The sequence below is a fragment of the Cydia pomonella genome, chromosome 5, assembly GCF_033807575.1.
Source record: "Cydia pomonella isolate Wapato2018A chromosome 5, ilCydPomo1, whole genome shotgun sequence".
Lineage (NCBI taxonomy): Eukaryota > Metazoa > Arthropoda > Insecta > Lepidoptera > Tortricidae > Cydia > Cydia pomonella.
In genome coordinates, this window is record NC_084707.1 from 15,450,390 (window position 1) to 15,466,329 (window position 15,940).

Sequence of the window (15,940 nt, forward strand, 5' to 3'; positions counted from 1 at the left end):
AAGTCGCATCAATGGCCAAGTTGCAGTGACTCTGAAGGCCGAGCACATAAGGCTGCAGACCCGAAGCGTCCGATTGCGGCGCGCTTCCATGCAAGGCCGAGAGCAAAGAGCACAGCTGGGAATATAGACAATATGATTTAAGCTCTCATGCTGCTCGGTCTTTGGCCTCGCTTGGAAACGGAACTTGTTGGTATACTTCAGGTCTTCAGCCTTCACCGTGTCATATATATTATACTATCCTTTGCTTCACGGGGCGCCGAACCCGACCTTCAGGACTTTAATTTTGCCATCAATTTATTTTTATAACACTAAGAATTAGATGGCTCTGCCGTAATTGAGCCTTCAGCCTCTGGATGCGCATTTCGATATTTTGGTACTACGAGGAATGCGTCCTTCGGTTTCCTAGAGCTTTGAACCTCGCTCATCATGCTTGCTCTCCTTTGGCTCATACAAAAACGCGTTTTGATGAGTCGCTCTGCGCCTTCGGCTTTCAGAGGAATTCAGCTTTTATTTTTTGCGTAGCCTAAGAAATGCTTTCAGGTCTTTGCCAAAGAAAAGGCAAAAGCACTCCCCGCCATTTTGCGCGTATTTGCGCGCCCGCGCCACTTAAAACTTTTTGCCTCTTGATTTTTTTTCCACATTTGCCATTTTGGCGCCCCCCTACCATTTGGCGTCTAAAGCGGCCGCTCTACTTCAACTTCAACATCAACATTTATTCAGCAAATAGGCCACAAGGGCTCTTTTACACATCAACATGGAATTTACTTACAAGCAAAAACAAGCACAACAATTTATTATAAAACACAATTCATTGAAAATATTAATGCAAACTACAGTATTATTGTTTAAAGTAAAGTAAGTAAAATATTATTATTACTTAGAGATGTATAAAGTCTCTAAATGTCGAATTACAAAAAAACTAAAATAATAATAATAAAAAACACAAACAGATACAAAAAAAAACTAAAATTAGTTAGAGATGTATAATATATCTCTAAATGTCAGAACTAAATTATTTTTATCAAATTATCTTTAGAGATGTTTAGAGTCTCTAAGAGTCAAAATTCCGTATAATTAAAACATTCATTAGGATAAAAGAAACATACGAGAACCGAATGAGGTGTCTCACTGTAATTAAAGTTAGCTTAAACAGACCAGAGGGCCTACCGCGAACCACGTTCGACGTGTTGCCTCTCTGTCGCACGTGTAAATTCGTACGTAAGTGTGACAGGGAGGCAACACGTCGAACGTGGTTCGCGGTAGGCCCTCAGTCTCCATAAACAGCACCCGTTCACGAGTATGATGCCCACTCGCTCTACCCTAGATCCGGCCCTGGATGTACCATACATGCGGATGTAGAACATACGCAATGCGACAAAATTAAAATCACGTTTTAACATTCCTGACAACATACCAAAAACAACCTACGTAATTTGGTCGGGTTCGTTGTTAGCCACCATAAAACGTCTATGTCACTTAAGACTTTTTCAAAATCAAATCAAAAAAAAAATCAAAAATATTTTATTGTATGGTTATGGGTTCTACAAAGGTCTTATTTTTAGAAGTAGGCATAAAGGACAAGTGACACTATGACAAGGACAAACAATAATAGCTCTTTTTCTGCTACTCCTACGGAAAGTTATCTCCCCCCTATTATTGTACCTATGGAAGGTAGAGTTAAGGAATAGAATCTCCAAAAAGTGTTCGACAAAAAACCATAAATATGTGGCATAAATACCTAGAATACTTGACAAAAAAATCTAATCATAGACACCACACTTTACCACACGTCAATAACGCCTAGGTTCTTAGCTACTCTAGCGCGACTCTGGAGAGATTTGGAACTATTATTTATAGCTGACAGCTGGACACTTGCAACAGTTCTGCCTATGGAGATTCTATTCCTTGTCTCTACCTCATAAGAACATGTTAAACTACTTTTAGGGGACCTGTATTGACCATATTTTTGTAAATATTGAATTTAAAATATCTTTTGGCACACGTCACGTAACCAAACTCGAAACGTCATTGAAGATTCTGATGACGTCACAACTCTCGGATTGACACTGTTGACAGTTAGGCGATAAACAACAAATGACAAATGTCAGTTGACAGTTCGTATCTCCTACGTGTCTATGTAGTTATGTGTCAAACCGTAAACTGTGACGTCACAAAATTTTCAAAGAGCGTTTTGGGCGCGAAAACATCTGTTAAAATATATTTTGTTAATTTAACATATTTAAAGCCGTTTTTAGTATAAAAGTTGAATTTTAGGGCAATTTTTAGTTAATATAGAACGTAATACAAGCGTTTCAAAAAATTGGAAACAACCCTATTGTACCTTTATGACACGTATTTTTTTTTTTTATTTGCCTTGCCGGGCTCTAGCTGATCTTGTTTTGATATACCTCCGTACCTTGAGAGCAATAAATTACTGAATTACTTGCTGTACAATCAAATGTACATTTCGGACCAAACATGTCAAGATGTCATTCCGAGTGACACTAATGACTGTGACAGTACGAGAGTACGACTACTATGAAAAATGACATATTACAGCTAACGTATGAACGTTTATACCGTTGTGTTATTTATTATATTACAAAATAATGTTGTATTCAATACAATTCAACTAAATTAAAACCCTCCAAATATCTACAACTTTACATTATTATGTCCTTTTGAATCAGAGTTCGTATTAGAAGAATAACACGCCCTACATTAATCAAGTCCACTATGTCTGAAACAAATCATATGAAAGATGTATTGGATAAGAACTTAGAAGATTTTGAGATTCAAGAAGTTCTCAACAATGGCACAGATCTTAGAGAATATGCTCTTCAAGTTGACAAAGGTATAAAGGAGGCAGAGAAAAACTCAGTGGCAGATTACTTGAAAGAAAGTGGAAACATCAGTTCGCTACACAACCAGATCGAGGAGTGTGATGGCATACTAGCTCGCATGGAGAGTATGCTGATGGTGTTCCAAGTATGTACCGTTAATGCTTTACTTTGTTAACACTAACACAAAAATGGTTATTTGTTTTACAAGGGGGCAAAGTTGTTTAAACTCTCATAATCTAATATTAATACCCGAGCAAGCGAAACATTTCTAAAAGCGGAATCTTGAGCGTTGTGAGGGTTTCAACATGTTTTACCATACCAACCCAAGGAAAATACTGACTGTAAAATATCAAACAAAATCAAATCAATTCAAAATGAATGTTATTAAATATTTATCATTCAAAATCATCATTTAAAAGCCAATTCTACTAGCCAACATAAGAAAATAACTCAACATTTCCATTTGATTACTTTGCCACACATGTGAATAAAATGCATCTTTCTCATCAGTTTTTGAACAATCAAGAGAGCTTTTACCAGCTAGTGTGCTGAAAATAAGTTTTCTATGAATGTTTCCTTAATTAACCAGATCAATCAACCAGAGCTTAAGTACAGCAGGTTACTTACCCACTACAAGCATAGCCGATAACATGCAAAATCCCATATTTAAAAAAAGCTACTACACTGGGACTGAATGTGTTAACTTGAAGTCTACTTACTAGTTCAGTAAATGAAAACAAAAAAAATCTAGTCAACTATATTACAGATGTGTTACACCTCTAATTAACTAGACAGCCTAGCTTTCGCAAAACATGAATTTGGATAGCCTGAGTATAGGTATGTATGGCAGCCTATGCCAATGCTCGGGATTAGTAGTCAAGCGGACCCCAGGCTCCCATGAGCTATGGCAAAATGCCGGGACAACGCTAGGAAGAAGAAGTCTGTTCTATCTAAAGCATTGACATAATATCTAAGGACGGGCCTTACATGCACTAAAACTGGTGCTAAATCAGTGGTGTCACTGACAAATTCAAGCCAATCATGCAGTGTAGCACAACTAGTTGTGACCAATTGTGCGTGATGCAAACTCATCAACCAATTGTGTTGTAGCATTAGACTGTACAATTCGCTGATTGGCCCCATTCTTATTGCCCTTCCTTAGATATATGTCAATGTATTAAAGGGTATGATTTTTTTTACTTACATTAATGCTAAAATATATTTAATGTTTTAATTTATCTTTTATTTTGGTTACAGAATGACTTGGGAAGTATTAGTAATGAAATCATCAGTTTACAAAAACGCTCTGTCAGCATGTCTGTTCAACTGTCTAACAGACAGGTTTTAAAAGGGCCATTATCATCATTCATCGAAGATATGGCTGTTTCTGAAACACTTATCTTGTAAGTATGAGACATGGCATCGAACTTTTCAATACCATACACTTCAGTATTTTTAATCATTAACAAATTTATTGAATAATAGTAATAAAAGTTTTTGGCAAAAATTTCGTTTTTGGTACAAGCTTTTATTGCTTTTACGCAGGCTTGCTAAACATAATTAGGTTGCGTTGACAGAGTTCCTATGGCCACCTCCTGCCTCCATCATTAGACCAGCTCGATAGTAACATATATTGCATTATCACTTGACTTACATGTGTATGCAAATTTTCAGCTCAATCGGAAATCGAGAAATAGGTCAAATGTAGCTTCCAAGCCTCCACACCCACACGAACACACTAACTAACCAACTAACATACATACTAACAGGGCAAGTTAAATAAAAGCTTGTAAAACTAGACTTTTAAGCACATGAAGCAGCTTTGGAGACAACTTGACTTAAAAGTTATTTTAGGGCCATTTTATTTTTTATGTACAACATATAATAAGCATAAGCCTTGTTATGACCTCATTACCCATTTCAGTGGCATCAACAATGTACCAGTTTTGGATAAGGAATTCATGATCCAGTTAGCAATTTTAAGCCAAAAACTCAATTTTGTTAAAGAAGAGGATTTTAAGGAAACCAAAGCCTGCCATGATGTAAAAGATGTCCTGGAAAAACTTAAAATAAAGGCAGTGGCCAAGATAAGAACATACATATTAGAGCAGATTTATAAATTTCGAAAACCAATGGCTAATTATCAGATACCGCAGAATGCTATGCTAAAGTATAAGTTTTTCTTTGAGTTTATATTAGCTAATGAAAGGAATGTTGCTCAAGAAATATGCAATGAGTACATAGACACCTTGAGTAAAGTATACTACTCATATTTTAAATCATATGCATCTAGACTGGACAAACTAAAGTATGAGGAAGCACCAACTAAAGATGATCTAATGGGAATTGAAGATGGGGTGAAAGGAAGTTTCTTTCAGAAGTCAAACTTGAAAAACAAAAGCACTATATTCACCATTGGTAACCGTGGGGATGTACTGGCACAGCAATTAGAAGCTCCAATTATAGTCCCTCATGTGCAACAGAAGACAAAGGTATAAAATACATGCTGAAATTACATCAGTCAATATTTATAGAGAATAAGTAAAAAACCCTACAGACCATTATTCTAGTTTTAGAATGACTGAGAAAATTGGTTTTATTCTTAATTTTTTGTCTATTTTATTGATCACCTTTGTGTTTTATCGTACTCATCGCATGTATAGAGTAAACAATATAGGTTAGTTTTGTAAATTGCATATTTTATTAGTCATTTCATACAAATATAGGATGAATACTGTAATGACTACTGTGAATTACAATAGGAGACAGCATATTACTAAAAAAGTTCTAAAAAAAAATCTTTTGACGATATATTAAAAAAAAAACCTCTATGAAAAAACCATTACATGACACTAATTTTTCTCATTGCTCGCACAAAGACTAATGCTAGACTTCCTAAAGTAGCACATACATTTTAAAAAAGTTCTACCATAAAACAAAGAGGTGATATAATACCGGTACCGGTACTGTATATAAATTAAAATTATCAAACTATTCCTGAGATATTTGGTATCTTCTGTTCTTTATTTTAACGTTACTGTTTTAGTATTCATACGAAGCATTATTCCGAAGTCTCCAATATGCCTTAGTGGACAACAGTTGCAGAGAGTACCTGTTCACAACAGAATTCTTCCATGTGAAGGGAAGCCACGCCCAGGAGCTCTTTGACAGGATACTAGGAAAAACCTTATCTTTACTTGTGGTGAGAAAAAAATATAGTAATTTGGTGTTGGTGCAAAGTTAATTGGTTTTGGATAATATGTCAAGTTGCCAATAAACAATATGAAACTTAGATACACTATTCAAGCATTAAAAAAAACTACTATGTTGTCATTGATTGTAATTTTACAGAAAAACGTTGAAAACTACGTCCTAGAATGTTATGACTGCCTGGCACTGTTTTTGTGCATCCAGCTCATCAATAGATACCGGTGGATGTGCCACAAGAGAGCTGTGGCGGCTCTGGACAGGTAATAGTAAACTCCTACCATGACATTTTTCAATACCTGAAGTGAAGACCCATTTGAATGCGAACTCGCTATACACTCGTATAGCGCTGTCTCGCTTACACACCAGAGCGTCGAGCGGACCTGCATAAGTGTCTTAATCTGATAACTAATAACCGCGTAACGTTATTCTGAAAACGTACTCTAATGTAGTGGAATAAGGCGGCTTTTTTTTGTCCAAACTAGAATATTTTCATTAAAACTGTACGGTCAAGGTATGAAATAACAACACGGACAGAGTGCTAAAAATATGCACACACGACCTTATTTCCCATACATTACCGTAATGTGTACCAGGGATCGGAAACCGGTATTTTTTGTATGGGAACGAAAACGGTATTTTTTCGTTCTTTGTTAATTACTTCATTTCTAATTAGGCAATCTAATAATACGAAGTCGTTATCTGAAAACACAACTGAGTCCTACATTTAGAGTATAAAATAAACCGAAATATATGGTTATTTCGATGTTTTTGCAAAAAACCGGTTCCGATCCCTGATGTGTACATTGGCATTTTGTACGTGTTAATAATTAATACCTTGAGTTTACATTGCCTTTTTTCAGTTACTGGGATTCTCTGCACAACATACTGTGGCCAAGATTAGACTTTGTTTTGAAACTAAACATCCAGAGCGTTCGAGAGTGTGATCCAGCAAAGCTGTCTAACAAAGAGCTGGGACCTCATTATGTAAGACTTTTTATTTCACTTTAATATTTATTAGTGCTCCTCATTTCAAGGGTACAGTCAGCGTCAATAGTAGCGGATAAAACAAAGCGCCTACAGTATATGACATCCTCTACAATTTTTAAAAATATAAGTATTTCTGTACAATTCACGTTTAGTGAACACCGATAGTTTATTTTTTTTCATTAAGGTGGTTCGACTAGGTTACCCAAAGCTTAAACCTCACTAGATGGCGCCACAATTGCAAATTTTGAGTTTTAATTTTTTTGTGGAGTAGTCTTTGGTATTTCTATACTGTAAATTATGTTTAGCGCACTCTTTAAATAAATATTGAACTATTAAAACAAACATTGAACACTTCATTGTACAAAAACTACCCCTTAATGTCGACAGAATGTTTCTTGACTCTATTTCTAACTATCACTCACACATTCAAACAGTCGTACTGGGATCCTTGTAGTAGACAATTTGGCACAGCGTGAGTAGGCTTCAATAGCGTTGCGGTATGTACGTGGAAATACATTCAAGAGGATGTGGGTTCGAGACTCATAAAAATTTTTTTGGTATCAGTATTATCAAGTACCTATTATTAATAAATTATTTTATGAGAAATATGAGCGTTTTTCCATAAAAATATTAAAAATCTGATTCTCACACATCATGATATTTTTGGGTTCTTCCAACTCAGAATCACTAGCATAATCAATCCTCGTGCTATAAAAACCCGAAAATTTGTATTGAAATTTTAGTTTTACACTGAAATTTCTTTCACACTAAAATGTGACGTAATGGTATGGATATTTTAGGATATCTTTTTTTAATGCTAGGGTGGAGAAGATTCTAAGTAGAATGAACCTAAGAAAGTCCAAATTTGTAAGTCAGATTTTCCGGTATTTTTAAAAAAAAAAAAACGCTGTTTTCCCTTACTGCCCAGCCTTTAAAAAAGTAGGTACTATTTTACAGTAGAATTAAAACTTTTTTTTACGATACATTTAATTAAATTACAGTGAGTTACAAAATTGCATGGCCTTCTATTTATAACCATTATAAAAAGAAATGAGATATTTACCATCTTTATTTATATTATTGATTTCCCGATATTTTGACACAACTAGAAGTTTCACACAATGCCTAGGGATAGAAAATTATTTATTTATTTTATTTATTGTCAATTTCATTCAACGGATCACATCATATCCAATTTATGTGTTTATGTATTGCATTGTTTTCTACCTAGTTGGTTATTAAATTCTGTTACTGCAATAATCTTTATCTACATAAAATATACCAACGAAAGTTTAATAAAGTATATATTATAAAATAATAAGTAAAATGAAGTACACAAAATCAGGAATCACATATGACAATATCATTCAAAATCGCCTCCTCTGGCTTTGACACAGGCCCTGAAACGACGAGGCCAGTCATCAATAGCGGCACGCACGATTGTCATGTCTAATTCCGTCACTGTCTTAACTATGGCCCGCTTGAGGGAGTTAAGATTTGTGTGGGGTTTAGCACAGGCTTTCTCCTCAATAACCTGCTATATGGCATAATCCAGGGGGTTAAGGTCCGGGCTGGAGGACGGCCAGTCTTCGTGGGCAATAAAGCCAATTTTGTTCCTTCGAAACCAGGCTTGAGTTGTTTTTGCCTTATGTGCAGGAGCTGAGTCTTGTTCAAAGATCCATGGCTGGTTTTGAAATAGGGTGTGGCTTAAGGGCTTCACTATTGGTTCGAGAACGGTTTCCAGTTTCCGGTTTTCACACCTTTTTCACAGAAATGAATCTGTGTTAGCCCTGAGTATGACACACCCAAAATCATGTTTGGCGGGTGCCCACATTTGTGCAACGCAATAGGGTTGTTTCCATCTACAAATCTTAGGGCATAATTGTATCCTAATAAATTCTTTTGGATTATAAGAACACGTTAAACTACTTTTAGGGGACCTGTAATGACCATATTTTTGTAAATATTGAATTTAAAATATATTTTGGCACACGTCACGTGACCAAACTTGAAACGTCATTGAAGATTCTGATGACGTCACAACTCTCGGATTGACACTGTTGACAGTTAGGCGATTAACAACAAATGACAAATATCAGTTGACAGTTCGTATCTTCTACGTGTGTATGTAGTTATGTGTCAAACCATAAACTGTGACGTCACACAATTTTCAAAGAGCGTTTTGGGCGCGAAAGCATCTGTCAAAATATATTTTGTTAATTTAACATATTTAAAGCCGTTTTTAGTATAAAAGCTGAATTTTAAGGCAACTTTTAGTTAATATAGAAAGTAATACAAGCGTTTCAAAAAATTGGAATACGATTCTCTTTTAGGCCCCAATTCATTATAGATACGACGAGATAAGCGTTATGTGTGGTATATAGGGAATGCTAACCGGTTAACCGGTTAACCGGTTACCCGGTAATTTGACCAATATTACAGTCGGTAAAATACCGGTAATTTCCAGCCGTAACCGGGAATTTACCGAACGTTGTATAGGCAAATAAAAATGTAACAACCTGTTGAATTAGCCCATCTATGTCTTCGTACTTACAAAAAAAAACAATTACTACGGTTTACGATTACGAAGAGACACTTAAAATACTTACTTTTCTGCATCTTATAATCTCGTCGGAGTAGAAACTAGGAAGCAATGTTTTGTGAGAAATGAGTGGTCGCTAATCCCTCGCCCTTTCCCTTCTCGCCACCCCTACCCGACCCGCCTTACTATGTTCAGTGACCTTTGTTTTAGTCTGTAGTGTCCGACAAGTGTGGAATGCGAAAGAACATTTTCTACCGCTGGTTACTTGTGTTCAAGATATCGTTCACGAATGTCTAAGCAACGTGCTAATTAATCGCCTAGATATTTAACAAACGCAATTATTTTATAAATAATTAACAGAATGATCTGATGATGACATGTTCCTGATTCCAACTCCTATCTTAAGAGCCCGGTAACGATTTTAGAGCAAAAATTTTAAATTGATATATTTAGTCGTTGGAATTGTATACCTTTTGTTACGTAATATCTAAATAACAAGTATTGGTTTCTATTAGCACGTTTTTTCATCTTGCCTTTTAATAATGAGGTCGCAAGCGTGCGTCCCCGGTAATAGGTGACAAGAAGGGATAGTTTTTAAAAATTCATATAAATTATGGTAGTAAATTATACAAAATGATGTATAAGAACAGTTTCAGCAAGTGTTGTAGATTGTTTAAGTATCAAAACTACGTTGAAATTAAGTTAATTTTCAGAGAAATTGTCACTTGTTTTGAAGTAATTTCTGGAGAAAATTGATTTCGTCTAACTTTCATTTACACTACTTCAAATTTATAGTAACAAAAATGTAGTTTATTAAACTTGAAGTACAGGATATGTGTAATACAAAATTACCATTTTTAGCAGTCCAAACTTAACAAAATTTACAAATAAGATCGACAAAATCACTGCTTTTCGCGCGTTTACCTAAACGTCCATCAGAAAAAAAATTATAACTAATTAAGTGAGTCTGTTTAAAAAAAAAATATTTATTATAATGAAAGATAACAAGACGTGCTAAAAGAAACCAGTACTTGTTATTTTTAATAGTTAACAAAAGGTGTACAATTTCATGCGCTTAATCTACCAATTTGACATTTTTGCGACTAAAATCGTTAACGGCCTCTTATTAAAGTGCAATTTTAAAGTAACTAGTGTTAAAATGATATGAAACTAATCTTGCTGTAAAAATTTTTTTCTTCTTATATTTACTTGATTTTAATGAATGTTGATTACGGTTTTAGTTACTTTAATAACAATATTATATTGATAGATGTGTAAATGCAAACTTGTATGACATTGACATTTAAATGACGACTGTCACTCTTTAGTTATAATTTTTGTTACCCTTTGATTACTGCGATTTTTAAAGAATTAAAAAAGTTTGATGTTTCTTATTTAATGTACAAGTTCATTTCGCTTTGAAATGATACATGTTTGATTTTTTATTTAATATGATTAGTAAATATATCTTGTTTAATGTTTATAGTTTATTTTCATTATTTTGTTTTGTCGATGTTTCTATAACGTCCGTCCGTCGTGTAACGTAAAGTTTACTGACGAAAATAAGGACACAATCAATAATAATGCAAAATCAATGTTTTTTATTTCATAAACGTATAACCGGTAATTTACCGGTTAACCGGTTAGTGGGACCTCGCGTCGGTAAATTACCGGTAATGAAAAACGCCCGGTTATTGCATTCCCTAGTGGTATATAATTATAGCTCACAAATCCACCACATTATGTCATTTTTTATTTTTTCGGTAGCATTTATTTTAACGGGAATAAAGAGGTTGCAAATCGAGTAACAGAACTTCAGAACAGATATCATTTGATATTTACCAGTCGCTTTTCGGTGAAGGAAAACATCGTGAGGAAACTGGACTAATCCCAACAAGGCTTAGTTTTACCCTCTGGGTTGGAAGGTCAGATGGCAGTGGCTTTCGTAAAAACTAGTGCCTACGCCAAATCTTGGGATTAGTTGTCAAAGCGGACCCCAGGCTCCATTGAGCCGTGGCAATATGCTGGGACAACGCTAGGAAGAAAGAAAGAAATCGAGTAACAGAACTTAGTAACCAACTAGGTATAATAGTTATGATGTAAATGTCCATATCATGTTGGAGTCATATATTAGCCAACTAATTATTCAAGATCAATACACTTAGCTCCCTTAGCTATTCGCCTAAGACCAATCTCGGGCAAAATTGAGTTTTATAAAAATGAACTAGTTTCTAGGTCATATTATTTTCTATGAATTGGTCATTTTTGTAGACTCCAATTACAGTTACACTTTTCCTGGTTTTTCGCGGACCAGAATATCGATGATTTTTGTAACTTGATTTAGACGTTGCTATCATTTTCAATCCAAAAACACATAAAATCACAATTCAGAACATGCGGCAGCGTTGTTTTCTATCAAGTACCTCAAGCACCAGGGCGGCTACCGGGAAAATCGAAATTCGTCAATTTCGGGCATTTTTCTCTGTCACTCTAATTACGTCTTAGTGAGAGTAAAAGAGAAAGATCCCCGCAATTTGCGAATTTAGGTTTTCGCGGTAGGCCCCCAGGTCCTGTCAAGTTTCAGCAGAGTTGCCAGGCGAGCGGAAGAGAATTATCGTACTTGAGTGTCAATATTATTGTACCGTTGAAAAAATATCGTACGCCAATCAAAAAGGCAGCCCCTAAAAATGTCTAGCAAAATAAGCTTAAATTTCCAATTAATAATAAAAAAAGACAATTTTCGTCTAAATTGCGCAAAAAATCTGTTTGTTTGTGTATTTTTGGGATAGACTCAAACGGTATACAGGAAATTGAGACATTTTAAACTTTAAACTTACACCAAGGAGCCGAACACCCAAAAGATACTAATTTTAGCCTATTTCTGAGAGAAAGTGTCATATTTTGCTTCAAATTACTAGACTTTTAAGGTGGCATCATCCAAGGGCTGAAATTATAGTACTTTAGTGTACGATAATGCTCTTTGGAACATTATGTCATACCGGGGCCCAAATTATCGTACATGTACGACAATTATCGTACGCCTGGTCACACTGAGTGTCAGTGTCGACAGAGTCAGCTAAAAACGCGTCAAACATCGCAACGTCGCGCCGATGGCCGTCCGAAGCATGGAGTGGCAACGCCGCAATGTATTTGTACACGACATTTGTCACACACACATGAGTAAAATTTATAAAAATATAACGTTCATTATTGCATGATTTCTGTATGAAACAAAGTTTTTCTATTAATTTAGCGCAAATGAATATTGGAAAGTAGATAGATGCGCAACTATTTATGTAATAATATTGTGTAATTAATTAATTAATAGCGATTGTTTTTTGTATGAAAATCGAACCACCTTAAGCTCTAATGAGTGTAGATACTTTTGACGCGTAGTCTCATCCGTTACTGTTGATTATTTGTTACATGTACAGACAACGCAATAAAAAGAATACAAAAGCATAAGACGGTTTTGCAAAAATACCTAAAGAATAGCTATTTTTAGTATAGATATTTTAAAATAAGAATCGGCTAAGTACGTGTAATTGAGGAAAACATCTAACAGGGTATAGGTATATCTATATAAGTTCCAAGAAACTCCTTGGTATTAACTACTTGGGCTGGGGTTTGAACTAGGGATTGCAATCCGGTCCGGCGGATCCGGTAATCCGAGGAGCTACCGGATCCGGTATAATAAAAAAACGCCTAAATACAGCACGCGCTGTGCGTTTCAGATGAGGAAAAGGCAACGGATACGAGGTATGAAGTTGAACAGAAGAAAAAACGAATGAAAAAGTTTAAATTTAGTAAGATAAAAATATATTTATTATGACGATGACTGGGAACAGAAGAGGATTTTTTCTTCTTTCATGTTGGTGGCACGATATGACGATTACATAAATACTGTAATAGAAGGAAAAATGAAAGGATGGAGATGCCATGGAAGGCATTTGTAATTTATGCTAAAGAGAAGGTTCATGTCGTGTCATAACGTTGTGATAGGAGATTAACCGACTACAGTTGGGCTCATCAATATGTGTGAATGAAGAATATATGATAATATTGATAATCTTTAGTTTTCTCCGATATATGTATATATATGATAAAATATAGATTCTTTTCTATTCAAATTTAACAGAGAATCTTTTGTTACACAATTTCATCCAATCTTATGCAATTTCCTTCATGTCCTGGTACATGCTACTCTACGTCTAGCCAATTCTTTATTTGATCTATGTAACATTCCCTTTCCGCGATGGTTTTCAATCCTACATTCTATTATTTTTCGCATGAGATCGTCGTGTCGTGTGTTGTTCCTTATAATTTGACCAATATACTTTTCCATAAATTAAAAAAGTACAATTTTTTTAAGTCATACAGTCTACTTTTTCGGACAAATAAATTAGAGCAAGATAATACTAGAGCACATTTAATATCATAATTGGTTTAAGTAAAATATCTTCGTTAAAAGTAATAAATAATAGTAAGCGTAGGAGTTGAAAATAGAGTTCCGGTTACTCTGGTTATAATATTAGCGGAAAATCGTTGAGCATTAGACTTTTTGTTTGCCGCGATATCTATTGTCGAGTAGCAGTACTGAGAGTTCCGCTACTCGATGCTAGATGTCGACTACGAAAATAATAAGCGTTTTGGTACCAAAACTGATGTATGGAGTGAGCAATCTATGTACTTATTTCTCTATGCTAGAATGGATGTCAACGTTAGAGTTTGTGAGGAAGAAAAGAGTCGTGGAATGTATGGGGCCCAATACATTCCACGACTCTTCTCTTTCCGAACAGACTCTACAAAGAATTCAATCAAAGAACAGTTACGAAAACTTGTCCTTTCAAGGAGCTCCAATTCCCACCCCACATCCCATCATCAGGCTTTGGAAACTAAGCAAATTTATAATTGTAAACGAAAATTTCAGCACTTTTGAATAGTTAAATATAATAAATTACCAATTTAAAAATTTTGTTTTTAAAGAGATATTGTCATTGTGACTTTTTACTACCAAGTTCTATTTTATGGTTAAGAAGTTATTTAACTTCAAATTATAGATTTAGGAATACGTATTACGCAAAAAACTAGAAAAATATGTCATTTAATTATTTTTTATATCCCTATACCAAACCGGATCCGGTCCGGCCGGATCCGGCCGGACTACGGCCAAAATCCGGCCGGATCCGGCCGGATTGAAAACCAATCCGGTTTGCAATCCCTAGTTTGAACCCACAACGTCCGGTTTTGAAATCGCGAACCTTACCGCTAGGAGTGCTCAAGTACAGACGTGAATCATTTACCTTGTTATAGCTAACAACCAAACGTTATTGGTTTCAGATCACTCGTAGATACGCGGAGTTTTCGGCGGCAATGCTGAGTTTAAGCGAACAGTTCCCCTCAGAGGATCTCAGTAATCTGCTTTTGAATCTACAAGACGAAGTCAACTGTTTCTTGCTCAAAATGGCAGCTGAATTCTCTCAACGTATTCAGCAATTAATTTTCTTGATAAACAACTATGACATGATATTGAGTATCTTAATGGAAAGAACACGTGATAATACCAAAGAAGCGGAGAACTTCAGAGATCAATTGCAGGCTAGAAGCGCCGAGTATGTGGAAGAGATATTGAGCCCACATTTTGGAGGAATGATGCAGTTCGTGAAAGAAGGGGAGGTTCTCCTCGATAATGATAAGAAGTCTGAACTTCTGGCTATGGAGAAAAAGAGTCTATCACTAGTAGCTTCATTCAGCGCCAGCTGGAAGCAAAGTCTCGAAGAAATACACAGAGAGGTGCTTGTGTCGTTCCCTAACCTAGTGACGGGATCCGGTTTACTGCAAATGGCTTTAACAAATTTTGTACAGTATTATAATAAATTTGTCAAACTACTGACACCTAATGCCAGAACGCAACTGGTCAATATTCACGTGATTATGGTAGAAATCAAAAAGTATAAAACTAATTTTTAATCGTACTTTTAGCGCATAATTACCGCATTTTGTTCTTCAGGATATTATTATTACTGTTATAATTTTATAAATCTTTTATTCCGATTATTGAAATTAAAAAAACAAAGAAGTAGGTAACAATTTTATTGTAAATGCCTATTTTCTTGTGATGATAGAATCATTAGTCATGGGTTTTAAGTAATAAATACAATATATTCACAACCGACACTGTTTTTAACCTTTTTGGTCATCTCACCTTACCTCCTTCCCCCAGAGGATGGACGTCCACAAATAAAGTAACGTATGTTCATCTTTTCTTGAAGTTTGCATATTTTGGAATGAAAATTTAAAGAATTTTTAATAGAGGCGACTGCAGTCCGGTCTCCAAATCCCAAAGACTCGGTCGCAG

The 15,940-nt window shown here is 35.3% G+C and overlaps 1 protein-coding gene across 1 annotated transcript; it reads left to right on the top strand.

The window, feature by feature from the left end:
- The first annotated feature begins 2,181 nt into the window (after positions 1–2,181).
- Positions 2,182–15,757, top strand: LOC133517831 (vacuolar protein sorting-associated protein 52 homolog). The gene is made up of 7 exons (XM_061851276.1): positions 2,182–2,988; positions 4,101–4,246; positions 4,768–5,335; positions 5,890–6,045; positions 6,195–6,313; positions 6,914–7,037; positions 14,923–15,757. Exons 1-7 carry the CDS (start codon positions 2,737–2,739, stop codon positions 15,550–15,552), a joined length of 1,995 nt encoding a protein of 664 aa, XP_061707260.1. The 5' UTR covers positions 2,182–2,736; the 3' UTR covers positions 15,553–15,757.
- Positions 15,758–15,940: the final 183 nt, after the last annotated feature.

Coding starts and splice junctions, on each gene's coding strand:
- LOC133517831 (XM_061851276.1), top strand. CDS start 2,737: ATGTCTGAAACAAATCATATGAAAGATGTATTGGATAAGAACTTAGAA. Junction 6,046..6,194: donor AAACCTTATCTTTACTTGTG/GTGAGAAAAAAA, acceptor GTAATTTTACAG/AAAAACGTTGAAAACTACGT. Junction 6,314..6,913: donor GCTGTGGCGGCTCTGGACAG/GTAATAGTAAAC, acceptor GCCTTTTTTCAG/TTACTGGGATTCTCTGCACA.